Source organism: Aegilops tauschii, chromosome 2 (assembly GCF_002575655.3).
Source record: "Aegilops tauschii subsp. strangulata cultivar AL8/78 chromosome 2, Aet v6.0, whole genome shotgun sequence".
Taxonomy (NCBI): domain Eukaryota; kingdom Viridiplantae; phylum Streptophyta; class Magnoliopsida; order Poales; family Poaceae; genus Aegilops; species Aegilops tauschii.
In genome coordinates this window covers 42,147,278-42,163,719 of record NC_053036.3, presented here as the reverse complement: position 1 = coordinate 42,163,719, position 16,442 = coordinate 42,147,278, and the positions used below count along the sequence as shown (strand labels likewise).

The 16,442-nt window shown below is 44.9% G+C and overlaps 1 protein-coding gene across 1 annotated transcript; it reads left to right on the top strand.

Annotated features, from left to right (window-relative positions):
• Positions 1-2,339: 2,339 nt before the first annotated feature.
• On the top strand, positions 2,340-3,555 carry LOC109748228 (uncharacterized). The gene has a single exon (XM_020307262.4). It carries the CDS (start codon positions 2,340-2,342, stop codon positions 3,444-3,446), a length of 1,107 nt encoding a protein of 368 aa, XP_020162851.1. The 3' UTR covers positions 3,447-3,555.
• Positions 3,556-16,442: the final 12,887 nt, after the last annotated feature.

The window sequence follows — 16,442 nt, the reverse complement described above, 5'->3', positions numbered from 1 at the left end:
CGTTCCGTAACACATCATCCCGTGATCAACTCCTTGGTCACATTGTGCACATTATGATGATGTCCTACCGAGTGGGCCCAGAGATACCTCTCCGTTTACACGGAGTGAAAAATCCCAGTCTCGATTCGTGCCAACCCAACAGACACTTTCGGAGATACCTGTAGTGCACCTTTATAGCCACCCAGTTACGTTGTGACGTTTGGTACACCCAAAGCATTCCTACGGTATCCGGGAGTTGCACAATCTCATGGTCTAAGGAAATGATACTTGACATTAGAAAAGCTCTTAGCAAACGAACTACACGATCTTGTGCTAGGCTTAGGATTGGGTCTTGTCCATCACATCATTCTCCTAATGATGTGATCCCGTTATCAACGACATCCAATGTCCATGGTCAGGAAACTGTAACCATCTATTGATCAACGAGCTAGTCAACTAGAGGCTTACTAGGGACATGGTGTTGTCTATGTATCCACACATGTATCTGAGTTTCCTATCAATACAATTCTAGCATGGATAATAAACGATTATCATGAACAAGGAAATATAATAATAACCAATTTATTATTGCCTCTAGGGCATATTTCCAACAGAAAACCTAGGCCCGAGCCCGGCCCGGCCCGGCCGTCAGTCCTACAAATCAGGCCCATCACTCAAAAAGCTCGTCGGGCCTCGAGCCATGGGCCGGGCCTCTTCCTTAAACTGCGAATACGACGGGCCTGAGATCGGCCCAGACCGGCCGTCGGGCTCAAAATCTAGGCCCGACCCATGGGCAACCTCGAGCCAGGCCAGGTATAGCACCAGTCGTTGCACCTCAAAGATCACTATGTTGATCTATATTTATATTATTATAAACATATCTAAAGGGCAGATCCAACTAATCTTGACCATCAAACCAGGTCAATTCAACGACCCACCCCGACGAGTGCTCAACATGTCTAGCATGCGAATAATATCATATAAAATATCAATATTAACACTAATCACATAATTAATATGCAAATAATATCCTACATAATATTTACGTGCAATTAATATACTACTTACTATCAACTAACCTACCTAATGTCATATACTGCAATTTATATAATGTCTAATATCAACGTGCATTGCACCTACACATCTATTAGTTTGAAGAAACACGGTAAAACCGGTTGTAGCGCCAAAACTGACAACATGATGTGGGACGAGACAAGCAGAACTGGTCTGGCAAACACAACAATTGGTATGTGGTTTGTACGACAATGCTAGTATTGTATTCTTTCCTAGGAGCGCAGAACAGAAATTCCATGATAGTAATACTTAGAATATCATGGCAAATATTATTTTGTACAAGAACCAATAAATGGTTGAATGGTTAGGAGGGCTATTGTACTCCTAGCCCAACAGGGATCAAACCACATTTTCCCTCTATAGTGAGGTGTATGTGCTGACTTCGTCAATCTCAATACCCGCGTTTGTGTTTGTACTATATTTTCAAAAAAGAATTCCCTACATAGAGCAAGGAATAGGGGCACGGGAATAACAACTACCGTAACATTTACTTGTTTTAAAAATCATCAGAATTTTTGAAGTAACAAATAAAAAACATGTACTTGTTTTTAATATTATGTAAACATTTACTTTATTTTAATCTGTCAAAAGAAAACAGAAAAACAGGCTCAATCCCGGAACGGGACCATGTGTGCGCCTAGGCTGTCCCTCGCAATGGGCCGAGCCGCACTGCCGCGCGCAGAATTTGTGGAGGCAACGCGCCAAAAAAAATGGAGGGGGCAGAGGAGGGGCGGAGCGCCGCCGGCCACACCAACATCTCGTCGACCACGGGAGGGGCGGCGCGGCTACACCAAGATCTCGGCGACCACAAGAGGGGCGGCGCGTCTCCACTGCCTTCTAGCCACACGGGCGGTCCGGCAACTCCAGATTTTCCACGGGAGTGGAGCACGAGCGCCGCGGCGACTCCTCCAGCGACCACGACGGTGACCCCTTTTTCCTTTTCAATCCCGGTTTAACTCCTGATGCGGCTCCCCTCCTGGCTCTCTTGTAGGGCGTTCGTCATGGTGGTTTTCTGCTCCGTCTCGGGCTCTGGGTACTCTTCCCTTGCCTATGCAAACCGAGTCCGGCTGGGAGTCAGCCCGAGGCTCTCACTTCATAAATAAGAGGAGGGATTCGAAGACCTCTCATTTCATCGCCAGGTTAGATCTGGATACGCATTGCCATCTCCTTGCCCTTCCGTTTGTCTATACATTTCAACTCCTGTACTGGCAACCTCGTGACCATCATCAGAATCAAAAATTCAATCTTTAGATCCAGTTAGAGCCGGAAGATCGATTGGAGAAAACATGTCTAAGCGTCAGCACTCGCACCTCGATGTCGACCGCACCGGGAAAAGGCCGCGTCGTGTGCCAAAGAAGCACCTCTACCTGGTGTTGGATGATTGGCACAAGGGTTTCAGCATCCACAGGATCGACATCGACGCCTTGCAGGACACCACCACCGACCTGCACCATGGGTTCTCTGACCCCGCTGCTCTCCGGTTAGCCGCACCGGTAAAACGTCTTCACATGGAGTTCGCCGCCATGGGCAGCGACATCTTCATCACCACCAACCCATGCTGTCCACACACTCCCGCCCTCGTGTTCGACACCGAGACGGCTGGGCTCACCATGGGCCCCCGCCCACCGGTTCGACTCATCGACACGACCACCTTCACTGTGGCTGCCGGTGGCATGCTGTACGCGTTGACGCATCGCCATGTCCACGAGCAGCACTCTTTCGAGGCCATGTCGTGGGCGCCAATGGACAAGGACGAGCCGTGGCCGAGCCCAACCATGAGGTGGTCCTGGAAAAGTGTGCCCTCGCCGCCACCATTCGCCATGGATGACGTGATCACCTCTTACGCACTGCACCCGGACGGGCACACCATATTCATGTCTGCGCATGACATACGCTATCATCATCTTCCAAAGGGCACCTTCTCCTTCGACACCAGGACTTCCGAGTGGAGGTTGCATGGGGATTGGGCTCTACCGTTCCAAGGACAAGCCTACTACGACAACGGGCTAGACGCATGGGTCGGGCTTCATAAGGACGGGTATATCTGCTCCTGTGAAGTCGCCTCCCCCAGCAGCACAAGTGCGGTGGAGCCGGAGTGGAAGGTGACCAAGGAGAAGCTGTTCCACAAGGACCCGGAGAGGCGGCTGGCATTTGCGAGGCCCAGTCTCGCGTACATGGGCGACGGCAGCTTTTGCCTTGTGGAGTCTGTGCTACGCGAGGGAGTGGAGTTTAAGTGTGCCTTTGGTGACCGTGATGGCTGTGTGCTCCACATGAGCACGTTTGGTCTTAAGTATGATCGTAGGGGAGAACTGCAAACCACGCGCCACCACACTAACTCCTTTGTAGTGTCTAAGCATCTCCAGACAGTTTCTCCTGTAGTGTTCTGGATGTAGAGCTATTCGTTGACATGTTTTATGCAAACCATGTCCGAGAGTAAAGTAAGCTATGTATTATATGTGGCAGTATAAAGAGAAATAAAACAGAAGTCCACTTCTCTTGGCATTTTTGGGGAACATGAGTGATTATTTTTGCATATCTGTTCTTGATGATCACACATTACAAAAACTAAAAGTGGGGCTGTCTTTTGCTCCTGCAATAACACTATGTTAAATATGGATGGTGAAATTCTATTGTAATATCATAATAGACACTGAAATTATTTTCTTATTTTGAAGAAACATGGCAGAAGCTCTGCCTTTCCATTAAGGAGAAATTAGAGTTTTCTTACGGCAAAATTAAATCATCTATGAGTACACAAAAAAGAAGTAAATGGTGGCAAATCTGTCAAGTATTGCCAATCCCAGTTCTGGCAAAAATTGGAAAAATTGTGCAGCTAATAGTGTCTAGTCATATATGTTCACGAAGAAAGAAACAAATAACAATCAGGTTAGTATATGGTGATTAACAACTTCATCAAATGACTCTGTATGGCGCAAGGCTATGGTTATTTTTTAAGACAATTCATTGTGCTTCTACCCATGTTAGTAGTATATATGTAGCTTGTATTTTTGCATCTCTAAACCTATGGTTGTTTACTACCAAGCCTATTTGGCAGAGCAGCTATGCTTGTACATCTGATTTTATCTTCTATATCTAAACTTATTTTGGAATGAAGGGAGTATATTTTTCTGCACATGCATGCTTCCACATTACCTGTTGATTTGGGGTTCAAACAATGATGTCTTTTCTATCCGAGTGGGTAGAACCACCGAGGCAAAACCATGAAAAGAAATAAAGATATATGTTCTTGTGTCTATGATGGGACGATGGTTCAGAGTTGTTCTTTTCTTTTGACATCTTTTCAGTTCTATTCTTTGATATATATCTATGTCTCTTATGTCATTCTATTGTATTTTTATTTCTTTTCAGTTTCTAATTCAGTAGCTTGCTTGCAATGCATGTACTTGTTACCTCTGCTTTTGTGTGTTTCCATCTTGTCTCAGAGACAATGATCACAGGTATTGAGCCACTCTCATGTGAGTTGATTTTCTCTTTTCAATCTGATATTAGTTAACATCCTTCCAGTTTGCCCTGTTTGCGATGTTCAATATCCCTCATTTAGGCTAATTTATCTTCCTGGTTTTTTCACTTCGATAATCGTTCATTTTACCCTGATAGATTATAAGTTCACACATCAAGTTATTGCTCTCAACTGATTCAGTGACATTCTAAATGTATATTTGATTATTTTCCACTTTTAGTATACAAGAGGTATCAATAAACTACCAGTTCTACTATGCAAGTTCGCATTTCAAGTTATTGCTCTCACCTGATTGATACTGTGTCCTTTCTAATTTTGGCTCTGAAGAAAGCTCTCCAGATAAAAAATTATTCAGTCATGCATGCTCAGACCAAATTTCCTTCAAATTTCTTCCTTCTTTGCAGTGAGTTGTGTGAGTTCACATTACTGTTTTGATACAACTCAGTGCCAGCATCCGAGACCCCAAACTTGGCCTCGAGTGCATCCCACATATCTTTTCCATTATCAATTGACGCATAAGCATCAACTATATTCTCACCAAGAACACTCAAGAGAGCAGCCTTAAACAGAGTATCCATTTTCTGAAAAGCTTGTGCCTGTTGAGCATCAAGCTCCCCTTCAGGTTTGCCAAAAGTGGCGTCATAGCAACTCATGGTTTGAAACCATAAGACTGCTCTCACGCGCCACCTCTTATAGTGGATACCCTCAAACATAGGAGGTCTCATGGAAGCAGCAAAACCACTTGGGGTAAATTGCCTATAATAAGGTTTTTGGATTGTTGGAAATATGAGCAATTTACCAAATGATTTTATTAACAGAAATATTAGATAAAGCATGACTAATATAACAGTGATAAAACTAGTCATGCGATCTGACAGAGAGAAGGTAAATAACATCTACATATATGAATTGTAGCCAAGTTTATCTAGAGTAGACAGTAGGACAAGTTTCATATATATAGCAGAACCTAACATATGTAGGGCAAACAACAGAACAAGAAACTGTGGCAGAACCTCGAACAGAAAGGATATGGACACATACGGGACAGCAGCAGCTGTTGCACTGGACTTGGGGTCGATGTCCTCGCCGGCCATGTCGTCGAGGAGGTTGTCGACGTCGGGGAAGAAGTCGTCGTCAGGGAAGTAGTCGTCGGAGTCCGTGATGAAGAAGTCAGTAGTCGCGCGGAGCGCTCCCCAAAAACCTTATCACCCTTCCCCCGTACAGGACTCAAAGAGGTGCGGTTTCGGAGGCCTACTGTCCGACCTGCGGTGCACGCCGCAAGCCGGGATGGGGAAGATCGTTGCAGCAGCGCAGTGCTCAGGAACTTGTGGCGAGAGGAGGAAGAGGTTCTGGTGCGTCTCTCTGAGAGGAGCGACCTCCCTTTTATAGGCACAAGAGAAGGAGGCGAGAGGCTGCGCCGGAAGCTGAAGGGAACGCGGGAGACGAAACGAACGGGCAGCAGCCGAAGGGTGCAGCGTTCGTATTCAATATCCACTACAGCAAAAACTTTGCAGCTCCCGAGTGGCCTTTCGTATACCCGTAGTGCGTGGCAAAAATTTAGACACCGGCTCGGCTCATTCCCGCTACCCGCGGCGCGGCGCGGCGCGTCGTGACGAGGCGGGCGGCGGAGGAGGAGCGCGCGTGGATGTCCCTCTTGTTCTCATGCTCATACAAGTGGGGAAAGAACCTCCCTTATAAGGAGGTCCAACTCCCACTAAACTAGCAATGTGGGACTAAACTTTAGTAGTATCCCTTGCCTTGCACAAATGGGCTAAATGGGCCTCTAGGATTTATTAGGAATTTCTGAAATTGTTATTGAGCTGGCCCATAAATAGATAAAATTCCAGCAATCCCCCACCAGATCCTAGAGGCACATAGAATTTGCCTTTAGTTCCAAAACACTGTTTTATATACCGGTACTGCAGTGGAGACTGTTAAGTTGAACTTCCACCTAGAACTCTATGCTACACTAGTAACCAACTTAAACAGTGGACTGGGCCTTGAACTGCAAGTTTTCTGCGAATCTAGCTTCACATAAAGCCTTGACCGATACATGGCTACCGTGGGTCTTCCCCGCGGGTGGAGCTTATGCGTCATACTCCGAGACCTTTCATGAGTTTACTAGAGAGAACCCTACTCTCATAGATTGCGACGTTTGGCAATCAGACTCATATAGGTGTGTTCTTCAAAAGATGTTCTGCAGGACAACATCTCTGCTTAAATGAGCCACTTAGAACACATTAAGATATACATCAACCTGCCATGCAGATTAGGAGAGTATTGCATCTTCATGGAGTGGTATTGTTGATAGTAAGGATACTCTCCTCTTAGTTGACCAACAGCTTGTCTTCCACATCTAATTCACAGGATCTCCGATCACAAAGAATAGGTTACCACTGTGAACAACTCATATTGTGGGTCTCATACCCATCTCCCTCGATGCATTATCTATCACATTACGTGATAGACCCTTAGTAAAAGGATCTGCCAGATTTTTAGACGTTTGGATATAATCCAATGCAATAACTCCGAAGTTTCTCATTTTCCTGACAGACTTTAACCTTCTCTGAACGTGTCTCGATGACTTCATGTTATCCTTTGAGCTGCTCACTTTCGTGATCACAGTTTGATTGTCGCAGTTCATAAGGATACCCGGTACATGTTTCTCAACAACTGGCAAGTCATTCAAGATCCGGCGAAGCCAATCTGCTTCGACCGTAGCTGTATCTAGTGCTGTGAGTTCTGCTTCCATTGTTGACCTCGTTAAGATGGTCTGCTTGCAAGACTTCCAAGAAACAGCGCCACCTCCATGAGTGAATACATAACCGCTCGTGGCCTTTATCTCATCAGCATCTGAGATCCAGTTTGAGTCACTATACCCTTCAAGCACCTTTGGGTGCCCGGTGTAGTGAATTCCATAATTCGCAGTGCCTTTCAAATAACGCAAAACTCTCTCTAGAGCTTTTCAATGCACATCTCCTGGTTTTGAGACAAACCGACTCAGTTTGCTAATAGCAAAAGAGATGTCAGGTCTTGTAGCACTGGCTAAGTACATAAGCGAGCCAATAATCTGAGAATATTTCAATTGATCTCTAGCAATTCTTTGATTCTTTTGAAGTAACACACTCGCATCATATGGTGTTGGAGAGGGCTTGCAGTCACTATAGTCAAAGCGACTGAAGATCTTTTCCACATAGTGAGATTGAAGCAATGTAATCCCACCATCATTGTCTCTCAACAACTTGATGTTCAGAATGACATCAGCCACTCCTAAATCCTTCATCTCAAAATAGCGAGATAGGAAATCCTTGACCTCCTTAATAACATTTAGATTTGTTCCAAAAATTAGTATGTCATCAACATACAAGCAAAGGATAACTCCCTCGCCCCCACCATGGCGATAGTACACACATTTGTCAGCTTCGTTTACAACAAAGCATGTAGCTGTTAAAGTTCTTTCAAACTTCTCATGCCACTGTTTGGGTGCTTGTTTGAGTCCATACAAAGACTTCAGCAACTTGCACACTTTTCCTTTCTGACCATCTAGTACAAACACATCTGGTTGTTCCATATAAATTTCCTCGTCCAACTCTCCATTTAGGAAAGCAGTCTTAACATCCATTTGATGAACGACAAGACCATGTGAGGCAGCTAGTGAAAGTAGAACTCGAATAGTGGTCAGTCGAGCCACAGGTGAGTAAGTATCAAAGAAGTCTTCACCTTCCTTTTGGGTATAACCCTTAGCCACGAGCCGAGCCTTGTACTTTTCAATAGTACCATCAGGCCTAAGCTTCTTGTTGAATACCCATTTACATCCTATAGGTTTGCACCCATAAGGACGATCAGTTATCTCCCAAGTTTCATTCGCCAAGATGGAATCCATCTCGCTACGAACCGCTTCCTTCCAGTAGTCAGCATCTTCAGATGCATAGGCCTCTGAAATAGAACTGGGAGTGTCATCTATGAGATACACAAGAAAATCATCACCAAAGGACTTTGCAGTCCTCTGTCTCTTGCTCCTAGTAGGAACTTCATTGTTCTCCTCCACAGGACTTTCAAAGTGTTCCATCGAAATGGCAGGTTCGGTAATTGTAACTGGTTCCTGATTTGATGAACTAGGCATCTCCTGATTAGATGAGGTAGCCATATCCTTCATGGGAAAGATATCTTCAAAGAAAGTCGCATCATTCGACTCCATGATCGTACCGACATGCATGTCAGGTACCTCAGATTTTACAACCAAGAATCTATAGCCAATGCTATGAAAAGCATATCCCAGGAAAACACAATCCACGGTCTTTGGTCCAAGCTTCCGCTTCTTTGGAATTGGAACATTGACTTTTGCCAAACAACCCCATGTTCGTAGATAAGAGAGTTTTAATCTTTTCTTCTCCCATTCCTCGAATGGAGTTATCTCTTTGTTCTTTGTGGGAACTACCATGCCTTGGAGAGACCCGATGTGTCTAACATGGCGTTAACCAAATCAGTTAGAGTACCGTTCTTTCTTTCGGCCACCCCATTTGACTGAGGTGAATAGGGAGGCGTCCTCTCATGGATTATACCATGTTCCGCACAAAAAGCATCAAATTCATTGGAAAAATACTCTCCACCACGGTCGGACCTAAGCCTCTTGATTTTCCGATCAAGTTGGTTTTCCACTTCAGCTTTATAGATCTTGAAAAAGTTCAAAGCCTCATCCTTAGATTTCAGAAGATACACACGACTGTATCTAGTGGAGTCGTCAATTAACATCATGAAATATTTCTTTCCACCTTTTGTCAAAATGCCATTCATTTCACATAGATCTGAATGTATGAGCTCTAGTGGTGCAAGATTTCTCGTTTCCGCAGTCGTGTGAGACTTACGAGGTTGCTTAGCTTGCACACAAACTTGACACTTAGATCCCTTGACAGTGGTGAAACTAGGGATTAAGTTCAACTTCGCTAGTCACGACATGCAACCAAAGTTAACATGACAAAGGCGTGAATGCCACACATTTGATTCACTATTGTTGCAAACATGATTAACAACTTTATTACAAACGTCTGACAAGGATAAACGAAACAGGCCTCCTGACTCATAGCCTTTACCAACAAAGGTTCCATACTTGGATATTACAATTTTATTCGACAAAGACAAGCTTATAGCCATCTCTACACAGAAGAGATCCGCTACCAAGATTTTTATTGACGGAGGGGACATAATGCACGTTCTTCAGCCGCACGATCTTCCCCGAAGTAAACTTCAGATCGACCGTGCCAACACCATGAACAGAAGCACTTGAACCGTTGCCCATCAGCACGGTTGAAGTCCCTGCGGTCTAATAAGACGAAAACATGGAAATATCACCGCATATATGCACATTAGCACCCATGTCAATCAACCAATCAGGAGAATGACATACTGAAAGAATAGTGGGAAATATACCATACCCAGCATCCTTCATGTCAGTGTCTCCAATGACAACATTAGCGGTATTGCCGCCTTTCCCAGGATGACGCTTGTCATAGCGATTAGGGCAACTAGGAGACCAATGATCAGGATCCCCACACACATGACAAACACCTTTCTTCTTGTCATTCTTCTTCTTGAAGTTCGTGTGTTGCACAACCTTGTTCTTCCCATCAAACTTTGCTTTACCATCAAACTTGCCCCTGTTCTTGAACTTGTGGGGCTGGAAGTTCTTCTTCTGTACCAGATTGGCACTAGATCCTCCCTCAATACCTCGAGCACGTGTGTCCTTTGCTCTCGCCTTTTCTTCCACATCAAGAGTGCCAATGAGATCCGGGACGGAAAACTCCTGTCTCTTGTGTTTCAGTAAGGTAGCAAAGTTCCTCCACGAAGGAGGAAGCTTAGTGATGATACCTCCGGCAACAAACTTGTCCGGTAGCATACAACTAAAGTGCTCAAGTTCTCTAGCAAATGACTGTATCTCATGAGCTTGCTCAACTACGGAGTGCTCTTCAGTCATCGTGTAATCATATAATTGCTCCATGATGTACAACTCAGTGCCAGCATCCGAGACCCAAAACTTGGCCTCGAGTGCATCCCACATATCTTTTCCATTATCAATTGACGCATAAGCATCAACTATGTTCTCACCAAGAACACTCAAGAGAGCAGCCTTAAACAGAGTATCCATTTTCTGAAAAGCTTGTGCCTGTTGAGCATCAAGCTCCCCTTCAGGTTTGCCAAGAGTGGCGTCATAGCAACTCATGGTTTGAAACCATAAGACTGCTCTCACGCGCCACCTCTTATAGTGGATACCCTCAAACATAGGAGGTCTCATGGAAGCAGCAAAACCACTTGGGGTAAATTGCCTATAATAAGGTTTTTGGATTGTTGGAAATATGAGCAATTTACCAAATGATTTTATTAACAGAAATATTAGATAAAGCATGACTAATATAACAGTGATAAAACTAGTCATGCGATCTGACAGAGAGAAGGTAAATAACATCTACATATATGAACTGTAGCCAAGTTTATCTAGAGTAGACAGTAGGACAAGTTTCATATATATAGCAGAACCTAACATATGTAGGGCAAACAACAGAACAAGAAACTGTGGCAGAACCTAGAACAGAAAGGATATGGACACATACGGGACAACAACAGCTGTTGCACTGGACTTGGGGTCGATGTCCTCGCCGGCCATGTCGTCGAGGAGGTTGTCGACGTCGGGGAAGAAGTCGTCGTCAGGGAAGTAGTCGTCGGAGTCCGTGATGAAGAAGTCAGTAGTCGCGCGGAGCGCTCCCCAAAAACCTTATCACCCTTCCCCCGTACAGGACTCAAAGAGGTGCTGTTTCGGAGGCCTACTGTCCCGACCTGCGGTGCACGCCGCAAGCCGGGATGGGGAAGATCATAGCAGCAGCGCAGTGCTCAGGAACTTGTGGCGAGAGGAGGAAGAGGTTTTGGTGCGTCTCTCTGAGAGGAGCGACCTCCCTATTATAGGCACAAGAGAAGGAGGCGAGAGGCTGCGCCGGAAGCTGAAGGGAACGCGGGAGGCGAAACAAACGGGCAGCAGCCGAAGGGTGCAGCGTTCGTATTCAATATCTACTACAGCAAAAACTTTCCAGCTCTCGAGTGGCCTTTCGTATACCCGTAGTGCGTGGCAAAAATTTAGACATCGGCTCGGCTCATTCCCGCAACCCGCAACCCGCGGCGCGGCGCGTCATGGCGAGGCAGGCGGCGGAGGAGGAGCATGCGTGGATGTCCCTCTTGTTCTCATGCTCATACTAGTGGGGAAAGAACCTCCCTTATAAGGAGGCCCAACTCCCACTAAACTAGCAATGTGGGACTAAACTTTAGTAGTATCCCTTGCCTTGCACAAATGGGCTAAGTGGGCCTCTAGGATTTATTAGGAATTTCTGAAATTGTTATTGGGATGGCCCATAAATAGATAAAATTCCAGCATAAGTGGTGTCACATCTCATGTGGGTCTTCTAACTAATTGGTTTCTTATCAGGATGAACTTTCCAAACCAGTTAAAGTTTGCTGCTGCAGAGGACATCACAAGCCCTTAAGCCTCAAAATATATCCAGACGATGGAATATCATTGTCTATATTGTTGACAGAGGACATCACAAGCCCTTAAGCCCTTAAGCCATTCACTTGAAATGCCCTATCCTACACCATCTGGTCAGTTCTTTGAATTTCGTAGATGAAGCGGTGACAAAATTCGTTGAATACGAATTGCAGCAACAAGCCTCGTAGCTTAAACACACATCTCTAAATTGACCGGTTTGCTGATGATATTATCCTTTTTGTGCGGGCTTCCCTGGTGGATGTTCAGGTCGTGAACTCTTTGTTGGAAATCCTTAAAGGGGCTTCCAGACTGAGTTTTAATTTATCCAAAAGTTCAACTCATCCATCCTATGTGATGATTATCTAGCTACATTCTGTTGCAATATGCTTGGCTGTAGGTTCGCTGACTGAACTGCAAAAGGGATGGTAAAGAGGACCTTCAAAGATTATTGGACATCATAAGGACGCGTCTTGCATCGTGGCGGTCTGCAATGTTAACGCAGAGTGGTCATCTTGTGTTGGTCCAGTCTGTCCTAACCTGCATAGAAATCTTCAATCTGATTTCTCTTGGTCCTCCCCCTTGGGTGTTCAAGAAAATTAACAAGATTTGCAGGGCCTTCCTTTGGAAGGGCTCTGAAGTTGCTGGAGGGCACTGCCCTGCAAAATGGGATATTGTTTGCAGGGCCTAACCGAGCTTTCTTCCAAGGAGTTCCTTTATGTGCCTAGGCAAATGCAATCTGGAAGGTGATCATCTTCTGAAGTCTTGTTCGGGCATGGGCTCAGCTGTGTACAACTATTCCGCCCTCTGATCGCACTCTTAGCATATGGTGGACTGGGGCTAGTTTGAGTTTTCAGGTTTCCTCGATTGCTCGCAGGAAAGGGTGGAGTTGGATTGGTGAAGCTTTTGGCAAGTTCGTTTGGAGGACGGTGAATCAATCGCCTGACTGAAGAAGGGCTGCTCTTGTTTGGCCTGTTGTTGTAGGAAAGTTGCTCCGGTCGTTTGGATCAACTTAAGGCGGAAGTTCATCTATGGACTATGGGTCATTGCAATTTGCAAGCTTCATTGTTTTAGCTTTCCTGGGGTGCTTAGCTGATTGCGCGATTTTGTTTTCAGTTCAAAGTTTTTCCTTGAGCGTTTAGCTTTTTGTGCGTTTTGTTGTCCTTTTGTATCCCTCTGCTATTCTTGTTGGGGTTCTTGTTTTCTCTTATCTATACTAGCTAAATACTCGTGCGTTGCTACGGGATGAAACAATATTTGAAGAGTGGTGACATGTTTTGATTGTCCTCGGTCATCACCGTCGTCCTCGAAGGCATGGTCGGAGCCCTCGACCGTGAGCGCTTGGTTGTCCTCAAGCATGCAACCATTGACCTCGTCTGCGAGCCCTGGTTGCCCCCACCCGCGAATGATTCAGCAACTATCAGTGTCTGTGTGTCCTGCTCCTGCACAGCACGCGCGGCCATCATCCATCTTGGCGAATGCTTTGTCGACCATGTGGCGAGCGCACGTTTTCTATGTTGGCAAGCGTTGGTCAGCCATGTCGTTGAGAGTCTACTGGCAGTCACAAACGTCGACGAGAGCTTGTCGGGCGTCCTCCCGCACAATCACTTTCAAATTTATTTGACGCGATTAACAGTCTGCCTAACTAATGTCCTAATTAAGTAATTGCATGCAAAATTGAAAAAAATCCCTACTTCTAATCATCTGCAGACCTAATTAATTGAGATTGAATTAATGACTTATTTGCAAATTGATTTAGCACAAAAATTCCTATTTAAATTGACATACTTAATTACATAATCAAAGAAGCAACTTCATAAGCACCCTTAAAGAAGCAACTTCATAAGCACCCTTAAAAGCAACAAATTCTTCAATTTGTTCGAGATCATAGTAACTATAAACACCCTTTGCATAAGAAGATAAGATTTCATTAACATTAAACTCACATAGGTAGGGGAGGTGTTTTTTAGGGTTCTTAGAGCAACAAGTAAAATTATAAATTTCACAAAGATTCCAAACATAACACATCAATCTTTTTATTTGATCCCATAAGAGTTTCCCTTTTTCAGACAAATGGTGACGCACAAAACGAGCATGCTCATCTAAAGATTTCCCATCAACTAGGCTAGTTGGGTTTCAACACAAGCGCATAAGGACTGAAGATGATCCAAATAGAACACTTTAAGTGGATCCATATCAATAGATTTTTAGCGAGCAAAGATGGAAGCAAATAGAAGGCACGTGGAAACACAAACAAAAAGACACACGGGAAGAAGGCGGAGAAAAGGCAAAAGCAAAGGTGAAGTGGGGGAGAGGAAAATGAGAGGCAAATGGCAAATAATGTAATGCGAGGGATAAGAGTTTGTGATGGGTACTTGGTATGTCTTGACTTGTGAGTAGATCTCTCCGGCAACGGCGCCAGAAATGGCTAGTTGACGGGAGATCAAATCTTGACTTGACTTGGTGCAACCTCCCCGGCAACGGCGCCAGAAATCCTTCTTGCTACCTCTTGAGCATTGCGTTGGTTTTCCCTTGAAGAGGAAAAGGTGATGCAGCAAAGTAGCGTAAGTATTTCCCTCAGTTTTTGAGAACCAAGGTATCAATCCAGTGGGAGACTAGACACAAGTCCCTCGTACCTACACAAACAAATAAGAACCTCGCAACCAACGCGATAAAGGGGTTGTCAATCCCTTCACGGTCACTTACGAGAGTGAGATCTGATGGAGATAAGAAGATAAATATTTTTGGTATTTTTATGATATAGATTGAAAGTAAAAATTGCAAAGTAAAATAGATTGGAAACTTATATGATAAAAGATACACCCGGGGGCCATAGGTTTCACTAGTGGCTTCTCTCAAGATAGCATAAATATTACGGTGGGTGAACAAATTACTGTCGAGCAATTGATAGAAAAGTGCATAATTATGAGAATATCTAGGCATGATCATGTATATAGGCATCACGTCCACGACAAGTAGACCGAAACAATTCTGCATCTACTACTATTACTCTACACATCGACCGCTATCCAGCATGCATCTAGAGTATTAAGTTCATAAGAACAGAGTAACGCATTAGGCGCCATGACATGATGTAGAGGGATAAACTCAAGCAATATGATATAAACCCGATCTTTTTATCCTTGATGGCAACAATACAATACGTGCCTTGCTGCCCATGCTGTCACTGGGAAAGGACACCGCAAGATTGAACCCAAAGCTAAGCACTTCTCCCATTGCAAGAAAGATCAATCTAGTAGGCCAAACCAAACTGATAATTCGAAGAGACTTGCAAAGATAACTGATCATACATAAAAGATTTCAGAGAAGAATCAAATATTGTTCATAGATAAACTTGATCATAAACCCATAATTCATCGGATCTCGACAAACACACCGCAAAAAGAGTTACATCGAATAGCTCTCCAAGAAGATCGAGGAGAACATTGTATTGAGATCCAAAGAGAGAGAAGAAGCCATCTAGCTAATAACTATGGACCCGAAGGTCTGTGGTAAACTACTCACAAATCATCGGAGAGGCTATGGTGTTGATGTAGAAGCCCTCCATGGTCGATTCCCCCTCCGGCGGAGCTCCGGAAAAGGCCCCAAGATGGGATCTCTTGGGTATAGAAGGTTGCGGCGGTGGAAATAGGGTTTCGTGGTGCTCCTGGATGTTTTCGGGGTATATGGATATACATAGGAGGAAGAAGTAGGTCGGTGGAGCTGCGAGGGGCCCACGAGGGTGGGGGGCGCGCCCAGGGGCAGGCGTGCCTCCCTGCCTCGTGGCCGCCTTGCTTCTTTCTTGACGTCTACTCCAAGTCCCCTGGATCACGTTTGTTCAGAAAATAACTCTCCCGAAGGTTTCATTCCGTTTGGATTCCGTTTGATATTCCTTTTCTGCGAAACACTGAAATAGGCAAAAAAACAACAATTTGCACTGGGCCTTGGGTTAGTAGGTTAGTTCCAAAAATAATATAAAAGTATATAGTAAAGCCCATTAAACATCCAAAACAGATAATATAATAGCATGGAACGATAAAAAATTATAGATACGTTGGAGACGTATCACCTCGCTTAAAGGCGAGGTTTGTTGAGGGAGAAAAGAATCCGTGAAGTATGGCCAGAAGAGAATTCCTTGGCCGAGCTCACACGATGCTGACTCCGAGACTTTGGAGCCAGTGTCCGGGAAAGGGTCCGGCTTTGTGGTGGTTGTCGGCGACACTGCTTCCTCTGGCTCTCCCATACTGGGCCTAGTGGCCACAGATAGTCCGGCGGGTTTAGAAATCCCGTCTTCAGTCCGGGCGAGGCGCTCCAGCTCTAAGGCTAGAGCGGAGGCTGGGGTCGTGAATCCTTGGAAGATCAAGTCTCCTCGGATATCAGCGA